At 68.4% G+C, this 10327-nt stretch overlaps 3 protein-coding genes across 3 annotated transcripts; 2 read left to right on the top strand and 1 right to left on the bottom strand.

Moving 5' to 3' along the window:
• On the bottom strand, nt 1–3161 carry LGI3 (leucine rich repeat LGI family member 3). Its single transcript, XM_026042898.1, has 8 exons — nt 2804–3161; nt 2037–2108; nt 1887–1958; nt 1734–1805; nt 1580–1651; nt 1255–1424; nt 1020–1184; nt 1–937 (listed from the first exon to the last, which is right to left on the bottom strand). The coding sequence occupies exons 1-8, from the start codon at nt 3007–3009 to the stop codon at nt 120–122; spliced, it is 1647 nt and encodes a 548-aa protein (XP_025898683.1). The 5' UTR covers nt 3010–3161; the 3' UTR covers nt 1–119.
• Nucleotides 3162–3847: 686 nt separating this feature from the next.
• On the top strand, nt 3848–4756 carry SFTPC (surfactant protein C). Its single transcript, XM_026043029.1, has 5 exons — nt 3848–3892; nt 3965–4111; nt 4211–4351; nt 4444–4554; nt 4649–4756. The coding sequence occupies exons 1-5, from the start codon at nt 3848–3850 to the stop codon at nt 4754–4756; spliced, it is 552 nt and encodes a 183-aa protein (XP_025898814.1).
• Nucleotides 4757–5123: 367 nt separating this feature from the next.
• LOC112949880 (pulmonary surfactant-associated protein C-like) lies at nt 5124–7124 on the top strand. The gene is made up of 6 exons (XM_026042339.1): nt 5124–5281; nt 6027–6108; nt 6314–6556; nt 6619–6729; nt 6812–6922; nt 7001–7124. Exons 1-6 carry the CDS (start codon nt 5124–5126, stop codon nt 7094–7096), a joined length of 801 nt encoding a protein of 266 aa, XP_025898124.1. The 3' UTR covers nt 7097–7124.
• Nucleotides 7125–10327: the final 3203 nt, after the last annotated feature.

The following is a 10327-nucleotide window of genomic DNA, read 5'->3' as shown; positions in this document are numbered from 1 at the left end:
CCACAGCCCCCAGCTCCCGCCTGGGGCCACAGGCCTCCCCCAGGGCTCCCAATGGGGTCAGCACAGCGAAGTGGGCGAAGGAGCTGTGAAAGGGCTGGCGGGCTGCCCCTCTTTTCCTTCTAGAGGCTGAGATCCACCACCACGTGCCGGTAGACCAGAGTGTTGGCCTTGAAGCTGGGGGCCAGCAGGAGCTGCACGTCGGCGGCCGGCACGTAGCGGAAAGCGCGCGGCGCCTGCACCGACAGCTCCTGGAACTTGGCAAACTTCTGCTTCTCCTCCTCCCACAGGTAGACGTGCGTGAAGGAGAAGTCACTGCCCAGCGCCAGGTACTGGCGCTGACCCACGGCGAAGGGCTGCATCACCATGGAGCCGCGGGACGGCAGCGTCTGCAGCTCCACGAAGCGCGGCCCGTCCCAGCGCACCACCTTGGAGTCGCCGATGTAGCGGCTGAGGCACAGGAAATGGTCCCGCTTGACCTTGAAGTGCTTGACCATCTGCACGTCGAGCACGTCGCCCACCTCGCCCTGCGGCGTGAACTGCTTCTGCGCCCGGTTCCACTGGTAGATGACGGGCGCCTGGGAGCTGCTGGAGATGATGAGCCGCGGTTTGCCCTCGTTCTCCACGTACTCCACGTCGGTGTCGCGGTGCCAGGCGTGCAGCGCCTGGTGGGAGTAGAAGCCGTTCTGGCTGAGGCGGTAGAGGCTGGTGGAGCCCGCCTTGGAGCTGTCGGCGATGACAAAGTACCAGTCGCCTTCAATCTGGAAGGCCTCAATGTCGTTGGGTTTGCGGGTCTTCTGGCTGTCGATGTCCTGGATCTTGATGAACTTGTCCACGGTGGTGTCCCAGCGGTAGATGTAGGAGCCCCCGAAGAGCTGCGCCACCACCACGTAGAGCTGCTCGTGCGCCACGATGGGCTTGCAGTGCACCGCCGAGTGGGCTGCGAGGAGGGGGACGTCACCCAGGGGACGGGGGGGGCGGGTGGGCCGGACCCCCTCCCCGCGAGCCCGCGGCCGCCTCACCGGGGATGCGGTCGAAGTCGCGCAGCTTGCGCTCCACGTAGTCCCACTTGAGCACGGTGCAGCTGCTGGCACCGGGCTGCGCCAGGGCCAGGTACAGGTCGCTGGCGTAGGTGAAGGGCTCGGCCGACACCGCCTGGAAGGGCAGCACCTGGTGCACCACGAAGTCTGTGGGGAGAGGCTGCTGTGAGGACGCGGGTAGCCTGGCACTGGCGGCGCCCGGCCCGCGGCCCCGTACCCGTCGTGATGCACTCGAAGTCAGCGAGCGCCAGGTCGCGGATGCGCTGGCCCTGCCGCTGCCCGGGGCTGCTGCAGAAGACGGCGGGCACCGTAGTGTTGGTCGTCTCCAGCCACTCCACCAGCCACTTGATCTTGCAGTCACAGGCCAGCGCGTTGCCACGCAGGTCCCTGGATGCAGGGGGACACGCGAGATGCCACCATGTCACCTGCTGTCCCCAAAGCACCCCGAGCGAGCACAGCAAACCCAAGCCCCAAGCCAGGCCGAGCCACTGGCTTCGTGCCCTGTCACCGCAGCGTGGTGGCCCTGGGCTCGGGGGCCTTACAGGTCGCTCAGGATGTCCAGTGGCTTGAAGAGGTCCCTGGGCAGCGTCTGCAGGTTGTTGTTGGCCAGAGACCTGGGGGCAGGAAAGGGGCCGTGGGCAGGGCCGCGGCAGGCAGTGGGGACGGGGCCACCACGCAGGACCCCCCACTACTCACAGGTGGGTTAAGGACTTGAGGCCGCGGAAGGTGCCCTTGGCGAGCGCCTGGATGTCGTTGTTCTCAATGAACCTGGGGGCAGGAGGAGATGCTGGCGCCTGCCCCCGCGCGGCCCCCGTGCCCGTCCCCCCGGCGCGAGCGCCCGCCACGCACAGGTACTGCAGATGCGAGAGCCCCGCGAAGGCGCCGTCGCCGATGAGCGCCAGCTTGTTGGAGTTGAGCAGCCTGCGGGGGAGGCGGGAGAGGTGAGGACCGAGTCGGGGGCACCGCGGAGCCTGGCGCCGCAGCCGGGCGCCCACCTACAGGAACTGCAGCGACGGGATGTGGGCGAAGGCGGCCTCGCGGATCTCCGGGAATGCTGCGTTCACCATGGTCCTGCGGGCAACACGGAGCTGCTGAGCCGGCCTGGCCGCCTGCCTCCGCCTGGCACCGCGGCAATGGGGCGCTCGGAGCTGTGCAGGGCCGGGCACAGGACCCGTGCGTGCCTGCGAGCTCTGGCCCTGTCACCAAGGCCCCCAGCTGCCAGTGTCACCAAGACATGTGGTGATCAGGGGCCAATGCCCGGCTGGAAATGTGGCAGTGCCTGCTCTTTTGCTGCTGCACGTCCGCAGCACCTGCACACACTGCATGCACGCATGCATGTGCACGCAGCTGTACAGGCTGCATGCATGCTTGCATGCACACACTGCATGCACGTGTCAGTGTGCATGCTTAAATGCACGTATGCTTGCACACACATGCAGCTGCACGCACTGCATGCATGCTTGCACACACACATCTGCATGCACATGCAAGCATGCACACTTAAATGCGTACACGCCTGCACACACATATGTGCGCACACATGTACGGTGCCTCCCCTGTGCCACTGCGGTCCCCTGTGCCACCGCCTGCCAGCCCTGTCCCCTTGGGGCGCCGGTGGCCAAGGTCACAGCAGTGCAGCAGGGCAGGGCTGCAGCCCTCGCCCTCCGTCGCTGATGGATGCCCCAGGGGAAGAGACCTGGCGCCTTCTCCCCCACCCCGTGCAGAGCTCCTGTCCCCTCCCTGTCCCTGGCACTTTGGGTACTCACAGCGAGATGACCTCGGGGGGCAGGTTCCTGGGGATGGCCTTGGAGTCCACGCAAAAGGCTGTGTCACGGGTGCAGGAGCAGCTCGGGGGACAGGGCGGTGGCCGAGGTGGCCGCCGGGCCCCCGCGGGCAGCCAGACAGAGCCCAGGGCCAGCAGCAGGAGCAAAGCAGAGCCCCCGGGGGCCCTTGTCCCCCGGCACAGCCCCATGGCACTGCCCGAGCCCTGCTCTGCGCCCAGCGGATGGAGCCGCGTGTCCGGCCGCGCAGCAAAGCCCTTTTGTCCCCGCGCTGCGCGGAGCTGTCAGTGCCCGGGGGCCGCGCTGCTGGTGACAGTGGCGGCTGCCGGCGCCCGCACCGCTGCTCTGCAGAGCCCCATGCTGCCGTGCTGCGGCGGGGAGGGACCAGCCGGGGGCGGGGGGATGCGGCGGCTGAGTGACAGCGCGGGCATCCGTGCCCGGGCCTGGGACCGCGCGTGACGCTGGTGTGCGGACACGGGGACGTGTGGACACAGGGACGTGCGGACACGGGGACGTGTGCCAGGGCTGGGGGCTTGGCCAGAGCCCGGGGTCCTGGCGCTGCGAGGGTGAGCCCAGCCCGAACACTGCAGGCCCGCAGCGGCCGCGGCGGCGCTGAGCTCATCGGTGGCAGGTGGCCTGAGCGGCCCCGTCCCAGGCACCGCGCGTGGCTGACCGTGCTGCGCTGGTGCCACAGCTGCAGTGGGTGCCCGCTCCACGGGCCACCCTGATGCTCTTGGCTCCCTGCTCCTTGTCCCCCTCTTCCTGGCATGGAGGAGGTGGCTTTAGAGGTGTGACGCCAAGGCCGGGTGCCAGGGAATGAGGCGCTGCCACCCTGCTCTTTGCCTTGGCACGGGCCCAGCCGCCTCAGAGAAGGGCCCTTGGGAGCTCTTGTGCCCCAGGGCTCTGGGGAGAGCTCTGTAAACAGCACAAGTGGCCTCTTGGCAGCTTCCCTGGCCTCCTGCCCGCGGTGCCGCCCCTATAAATGTCCTGGCAGCGGCTGGTGGGGGGACGGAGCCGCGGTGGGCCGCGATGGACAGCGACTCTAAAGAGGCGCTCATGGAGGAGGCCCCTCCGGTAAGGAGGCACCCGGGGAGGTGACCGGGGCCGCGTGGGGCGGCATCCCACGCTCACCCCCTGTGTCCCCAGAGGTACTCGGCCGCCCCCCCGCCGCCCTGCGTCCCCCAGCAGCTCAGGTGGCTGCTGGGGGTGGCGCTGGCCGCGGGGCTCGGCGTGGCCGTCGTCGCCTGCGTCCTGCTGCTGGGGCTGCACCTGGCCGAGGCGCACGCCGAGACGGTGAGGGCCCCCGGGCACGGCCGGTGGCACCGTGCGGGACCGGGCAGTGCCGGCAGGCGCTGCTGCCCGCCCGGCCCGGCCTGAGCCCCCCGCCACCAGGTGCTGCGCATGAGCATCGGGGGGCTGCGCGGGGACGGGCCGGCCCAGCAGCTCACCGTGAGCAGCCGGGAGAGGACGGGGACGTTCGCCGTGAGGGACGGGCTCAACTCCTCGGCCATGCTGGTCTATGACTACAGCAAGGTGCGGCGGGAGGGGACCGGGGCACTGGGGTGGCTGTGGTGGGCAGGGGCTGCACCCGAGGGCAGAGCTGACCGGGGTGCCCCTGCGCGCAGCTTCTCATCAGCTACCGCTCCTGGCGTCACCCGGCCTGCTACGTCACCCGCATGGCCCGGGACAGCGTCCAGGGGCTGGACGCCGTCACCGCTGCCTTCCGGCACCGGCAGGTGAGCGCCGGGCCGGGCTTGGGGGCCAGAGCTGCCCCGGCTCGGTGCCCGAGGCACCCGCGCTGGCCACCATGGCCCTGGTGTCCCTATGCAGGCCGAGCAGCAGGAGAGCGGGGTCCCCGGAGAGCCCCTGGGTGACCGCTCGCTCCTGGGCACCACGGCCAATGTCCTCTGCAGCACCGTGCCCGTCTATTGGGCCTAGGAGCACTCCTGGTGTTGCCTCCTGCACGGACGCGTCTCCTCCCGCACGGCCTGAGCCCGTGCGCGGTGGCGGTGGCCTCGGCAGGGCCCTGTGACGGCCACACTGCCACCCCCGGCTGGTGGCACTCGCAATAAACGAGCGTCTGTGCTTTGAGTCACGTGTTTCCCTGTGCCATACAGTGTCCCCCGGTCCCCAGGTGTGGTTCTCATCCTTCCCCACTTGTCCCCTTCCCCTCCTGCCACTGTGGCACTGCTCCTGGAGAGCATCCTGTCCCCATCAGCCTGCCCACCAGGCTCGTGTGGATGGCATGGAGCCACCACGGGCCACGTTCCCACAGGAGCCTGGCCAAGGGCCATGTGAAACACACATGGGGCATCGTGGCCCCTTCGCTGGCCCTCGTGTCCTGGAGCCCAAGGCCGTCCAGCAGGGCTTCTGCATGGGGAAACTGGGAATCAAAGTGGTGCAAGGAGTAAAAAAGGCCCTGGGAGGAGAAATGGTGCAGGGTCTGGTGTGGCGGCACCTGCTGTGGGTGCTGATGGGGGTTGGTCCCCAGGGACCTCTGAGGGGCCCGTGTCCGTAGGTTGGTGGCACCTGTGGGGTTGGTGCTTGGCGGGGAGCACGTACCCCCTATGAGGACATGGGCCAGGACACTCTGCTCCCCGCCACCCCCATGTCCCCCATGTCCCCGCCACCCCCATGGGCTCCTGTCACAGCGAGGCACTGGCCAAGGGGGTGCACAGGGGGAGGAAGGTCCCATGGGCTCCCACGGAGCTCGTGACCCCAGGGCTGGCAGCACTCGAGGGGCTCAAGGGTTGGGCAAGAGCCTGGGGACGGAAGCGCCGTGCACCACGTGCACCCTGCACACCCTGCGCACCCCACCCAGGGGTGCCCGACACAGCGATTTCCCAAGCGGACCCACGTGTGGGCACAGCCGGGAGCAGCCGTGCCCAGGCCGGCCTGTGGGGACACGACCCCAGGCTGCGGTGCGGCTGCCCGCTTTCATGTGCCCTTTGCCCACGCGGAGCAGCGGCAGGTGCCCGAGCTGGCGCAGGGCCGGCCCCGCCGCCGCGTTTGCTTTGGCTCCGCTCGCGAGGAGACTAGAGGCTCCGCAACTGGGGACAAGGGTCCTTGGGGGCTCTTGAGCAGCCGATTCCCAGGGGAAAGGGCTCCGGAAAGTCCATGGGCAAACAGGGGTGAAGAGCAGGGCCGCTCGCCCGCGCCGCCCTCTCCTGCAGCCCCGCACTCCGTATAAAGACCCCTGCCCGTGTAGCCTGGGCTGGCAGCAGGAGGAGGAGGAGGAGGAAGCAGACATGGAGAGCAGCATGAAGCCCGTGGTGGTCGAAGAGCCGCCGGTGAGCGCTGTGACCCGCGGCAGGGTGGCACCGGGGACAGCCCTGTCCCCGCCAGGAGGTGCCCCAAGGCCCCACGCTCACGTCTCGTCCCCCGTGTCCCTAGGACGCGGCGCGGCACTGCTGCTGCCCCGGCTGCTGCGCCCTGCCCTGCTGCAAGCTCTGCTGCCTGCCGTGCTGCAGCCTGTGCTGCCCGCGGTGCGCGCAGCGCTGCTGCGGCGGCTGCGGTGGCTGCGGCTGCGGCGGCTGCGGCTGCGGCTGCCTCCGCGGCTGCCTCTGCTTCCTGCCGCGCCTGCTCTGCTCCCTGCCCCGCAAGCTGCTCGGCTGCCTGCACTGCCGCTGCCTGCTGCTCGTCGTGCTCGTCTCGCTGCTGCTCGCCATCATCGTCGTCGGCTTCCTGCTCATGTGGCTGCGCGCGGCCCCGCGCACCGAGGACGTGAGTAAGGCGCGGGTGCTGCGGGGGGGACGGCGCCACGCGGCGCGTGACCCCCCGCGTGTCCCCAGGCGCTGGAGGGGAGCCTGGCCTGGCCGTGGCTCCCCATGAGGGTGCAGGACCAAGCGGCCACCTTCTACGTGGACAGCGGCACCGGTGGCCCGGCCACCGTCATCTACGACTACGAGCACGTGAGCAGGCGGCGGGGAGGGGGCCGGGCGGCGGCGCGGGGGACGCCCAGGGCAGAGCTGACCGGGGTCCCCCCGCGCGCAGCTGCTCATCAGCTACCGCTCCTGGCGTCACCCGGCCTGCTACGTCACCCGCATGGATCGCAACAACATCCAGGGGCTGGACGCCGTCACCGCCGCCTTCGAGCGGCGGCAGGTGAGCGCCGGGATGGGCGGGGACGCTCACCACGGTGCCACGTCCCTAAGGGTGACACGGGGCCTTCTGTCCGTGCAGGCTGAGCGGGCGCTCTCGGAGCCGCTGGGCGATCGTTCCCTGCTGAGCACTGCGGCCAATGTCCTCTGCAGCGTCCTCCCCGTCTACTGGGCCTAGAAGGTCTGGAGTGTCCCCTCGTCCCATGCAGTGTCGCCACTGCCCGAGGGGACACTCGCACCAGGCGGGCGCGTGGGACACTCGGTGATCTGCAGGGACACGCGGTGGCGGCCGCCTCGCCGCAGCCTGTGCCGGGACAGCTGGTTTGTCACTTAGTCTTCTCAGCTTTGCCAAAACCAAGTGCGAAAATAAGCTTAAAAAAAAAAAAAAAAAAAAAAGAATGACGTTTAAAGAAACAAGCTTCTTTTGCCTTAAAAGTATAGCCAAAGGCTGTGAGCAGCATCCGAGTGGGAGCTGTGATCCTGCCGTGCCACAGGGCATGTTGCAGGGGGTGGGCCCAGGCATCCCAGGCTCCTGAGGGGGCCGTCAGTGACTTGGGTTCTGCAGTGCCACCCTCCGGGCACCCCCATGCCCTCCATGGAGCCCCACCTCATGCCATGGTCACAGCAGGGCTGTCGGCTCTCCTCCCACGGACACGGCCCAGGGAAGCCTTTCCCACCCCTGACCGGGAACACGCAAACTCCAAACTTTTCAAGGACGCAGGAAAACAAACAGAGCGCGCAAATCCCCTGGGTGCCCACATGGAGCAGTGGGGAGCCAGCTGTGCGCACAGCTGGAGGCGACGGACACCTCGTGCGCCAGGCACGGGGGTCGCCGCGGCCTCGCTCGTGGCCCTGCCGCCCTGGTCACCTTACCTTGGCACCCCGGTGTCCCCGGGGGCCCACGCTGGGACCCCCTGGTCCGCTGCTCAGCCTCCTGGCTCCGGGTGCATCCGGCCTCCAGCACGAGCCAGGGAATCCAGGCTCTGAACTGCACCGCAGCCCTGCTGCCCTGGCCTCATCCTGCCTGGCCTCGGCTGCACGCACTTTGCAAGCACCCACGGGTGCTTTGCAAGGGTCTGCACCCAGCTGGGAGGGACCCGAGGACAACACGCAGGACATGTGGGAGTCCATAAGGGAGCACAGCTCCTCCAGGCTGGCCTCTGGCGAGGGCACTGGGCTCATCTGCAGAGCTGAGAAGGTGCTAACCCAGCTCTGCCTTCGGGGCGGCACCTTTGGGAGCTGCGGAGATTTTCCAGGAGATTTTAATGCTCTTCTGTGTGCTCGTAAGGAGTATCCCCTCATTGCATGCAAGGAGGGCAAGTGGGGCCATGGGGCGACTCAGTGAGGGACCCAGGAGTCCCAGGAGCCTGAGTGCACAGCGGGAGCAGGGAAGAGGGAAGGAGAAGTCCCAGCACCTTCGGGCTTTGCAAAGGGACGAACCCAGGAGCGCGTCGGGAGCCTAGGAGGGGCTGGAGCGGACACTCCGGCTGCTCTCCTCCCGGGACAAGCCGCTCTGTGGCCTCACCTCTGCCGTGGACGCGCTGAGGGGGCAGGAGCCGCGCAGCCGCAGAGCTCACCGCCCGCTCACTAGGATGCGCGCTCCGAAGCCTATTTATTCCAGGCTCCGGAAAACATCATATGGCTGATACGTCAGGGGAGCTGCACCGTGGCCAGGCCCGGCTGTCAGCCAAGCTCATGCGGGAGCCGGCACCATCCATGGCCGCACGGGATCTGCACAGGGATGGGGCAAACGTGGAAGCACAAAGCCTGCTAAAGCCTGGCTTGTTGTTCACTGGAGCTCTGGTTGTTTACTTGGGAGGTAGAGGGACTTTGGAGAGGAATCAGGCAGATGCTCTGCGAGTTCCCAGCCCCTCCACACTGTGTGGGCTGAGGACGGCGTGGGGAAAGAGAGCAAGAGCAGTTTTCCGGGCTTTATTTATTTGCTTTAAGTTTATTGGACGTCATGGCTTTGCAGTGCACATTTTGCAATATCAGGCTAACTAGCAAAACACAGCCCAGGCTCGTCCGCTGGTGGGAAAGCAAAGCAACGGCTGGAGATAAGGAAGGGAGCAGAGATTTTCCCCAGGAACAGCTGTGGCTGGAACTGGGATGAGTCAGGCCCTGAACGCAGGAGGTTCCTGAGGACAAAAGGGGAAGATTTGGGGATTTCAGAGGAAAGAAGGGGCTGAACTGCATTCAAGCATTGCTGCCGGGGCGGTCAGCAGTGGCTGGGACAACCTGTGGCCACCAATCTTGTTACCTCGTCTGGCTCTATCCCCTGCCCAGTCACCTCAGGGAGCTGCATGCACTCGTGTGTTGGCAGCGGGATCAGGTAGCAAAGCCAGCAATTCCCTTTGCATCCCTTTGGGCAGCTTCAGCTCCGCCATATGGCACCGGGTGAGATGCTGGAGCCCTGGCACCCTCCTGCTCAAGTGCCCGGTCCCCAGGGCCACCTCTCGGAGCGCTCCCCAGCTCCTGGCGGCCGGACATTCCCCCCGGCTCCCGGAGCGCGCCGAGCTCGGAGCTCTGTGCGGCGGCGAGCGCGGCTGGGTCTCGGTGCCAGGGTCTCGGTGCCGGTTGTCCCCAGGCCGGGTGGCCTCGCGGCGGCTGAAGTGGCGGCGCTTTGACGGCAGGTGTCACTCGCAGCCGCCGGCGCGCGCACAGGCACACGCGGGCGCGCGCAGCCACGCGCGGGCGCGCGCAGCCACGCGGCCGCCGCAGCCCGGCCCCCGCCGCGGCCCGGGGCCCCCCGGCCGCTCGCCCTGTTTTGGGGCTGTCCCCCCATGCAGGGCTCTCTGCGGAGGGGGGCACGCTGCCGCAGTGCTTGGGGTGCCCGGCTGCCCCTCGGCAGGCTGAGCCCCTGGGAAGCGGCGGGATGTGGGATGCGGGATGCAGGGAATATCGGGGCGCAGTGCCGGGGCTGTGACACGCAGGGGTCAGGAGCAGAAGGCGAGGAGATGTGGCCGCAGGGCTGGGATACGAGTTGTGGATCCAGGGATGGGACTGGACGTGCAGGACCAGACCGAGGGGGAGTGGGGAGCAGAAAGTGGGGGACAAGGTTGGGGCTGCAGATTTGGCGGGGACTGCAGGGCTGGGGCAGACTGGGGTGCCTTCCTGGGGGAAGTAGGTGCAGAGCGGAGTGCAGGGGTGAGCTGGGGGCTGCATCCCAGGGCGGGCAGGAGCAGGGGGTGCAGGGTGCAGCCCGGGCCGTGGAAGCCGCAAACCGGGGGGGTTCGGGGTGCAAGGCCGGGTGCTGCACCTCGGGCGTGCGCGGAGCGGGCCCGGGGGCTGCGGGCAGGGCCGGTCCCGCCGCCCCCCCGCAGCGCTGGCCCCGCTCCCAGCCGTGCGCCCGGGCCCGGCGGGCTGCAGCGGGGGCCGAGCTCCGCGCTTGAACCCGCCCCCGCCAGAT

The sequence above is a fragment of the Nothoprocta perdicaria genome, unplaced genomic scaffold (genome assembly GCF_003342845.1).
Source record: "Nothoprocta perdicaria isolate Ctin4 unplaced genomic scaffold, notPer1 scaffold_103, whole genome shotgun sequence".
In the NCBI taxonomy this organism is placed as follows: domain Eukaryota; kingdom Metazoa; phylum Chordata; class Aves; order Tinamiformes; family Tinamidae; genus Nothoprocta; species Nothoprocta perdicaria.
This window is presented reverse-complemented; position numbering and strand designations above follow the sequence as displayed.

Bases quoted from the DNA above. Each gene is read 5' to 3' on its own strand.
- LGI3 (XM_026042898.1), bottom strand. From the start codon at position 3,009: ATGGGGCTGTGCCGGGGGACAAGGGCCCCCGGGGGCTCTGCTTTGCTC. The intron at 1,652-1,733 runs GTGAGTAGTGGG...TCCTGCCCCCAG, and splicing joins CTCAAGTCCTTAACCCACCT to GTCTCTGGCCAACAACAACC. The intron at 1,425-1,579 runs GTAAGGCCCCCG...CCCTGCATCCAG, and splicing joins CTGGACATCCTGAGCGACCT to GGACCTGCGTGGCAACGCGC.
- SFTPC (XM_026043029.1), top strand. From the start codon at position 3,848: ATGGACAGCGACTCTAAAGAGGCGCTCATGGAGGAGGCCCCTCCG. The intron at 3,893-3,964 runs GTAAGGAGGCAC...CTGTGTCCCCAG, and splicing joins TCATGGAGGAGGCCCCTCCG to AGGTACTCGGCCGCCCCCCC. The intron at 4,555-4,648 runs GTGAGCGCCGGG...GTCCCTATGCAG, and splicing joins CTGCCTTCCGGCACCGGCAG to GCCGAGCAGCAGGAGAGCGG.
- LOC112949880 (XM_026042339.1), top strand. From the start codon at position 5,124: ATGGGGCATCGTGGCCCCTTCGCTGGCCCTCGTGTCCTGGAGCCCAAG. The intron at 6,557-6,618 runs GTGCTGCGGGGG...CAGGCGCTGGAG, and splicing joins AGGACGTGAGTAAGGCGCGG to GGGAGCCTGGCCTGGCCGTG. The intron at 6,730-6,811 runs GTGAGCAGGCGG...CCCCGCGCGCAG, and splicing joins TCATCTACGACTACGAGCAC to CTGCTCATCAGCTACCGCTC.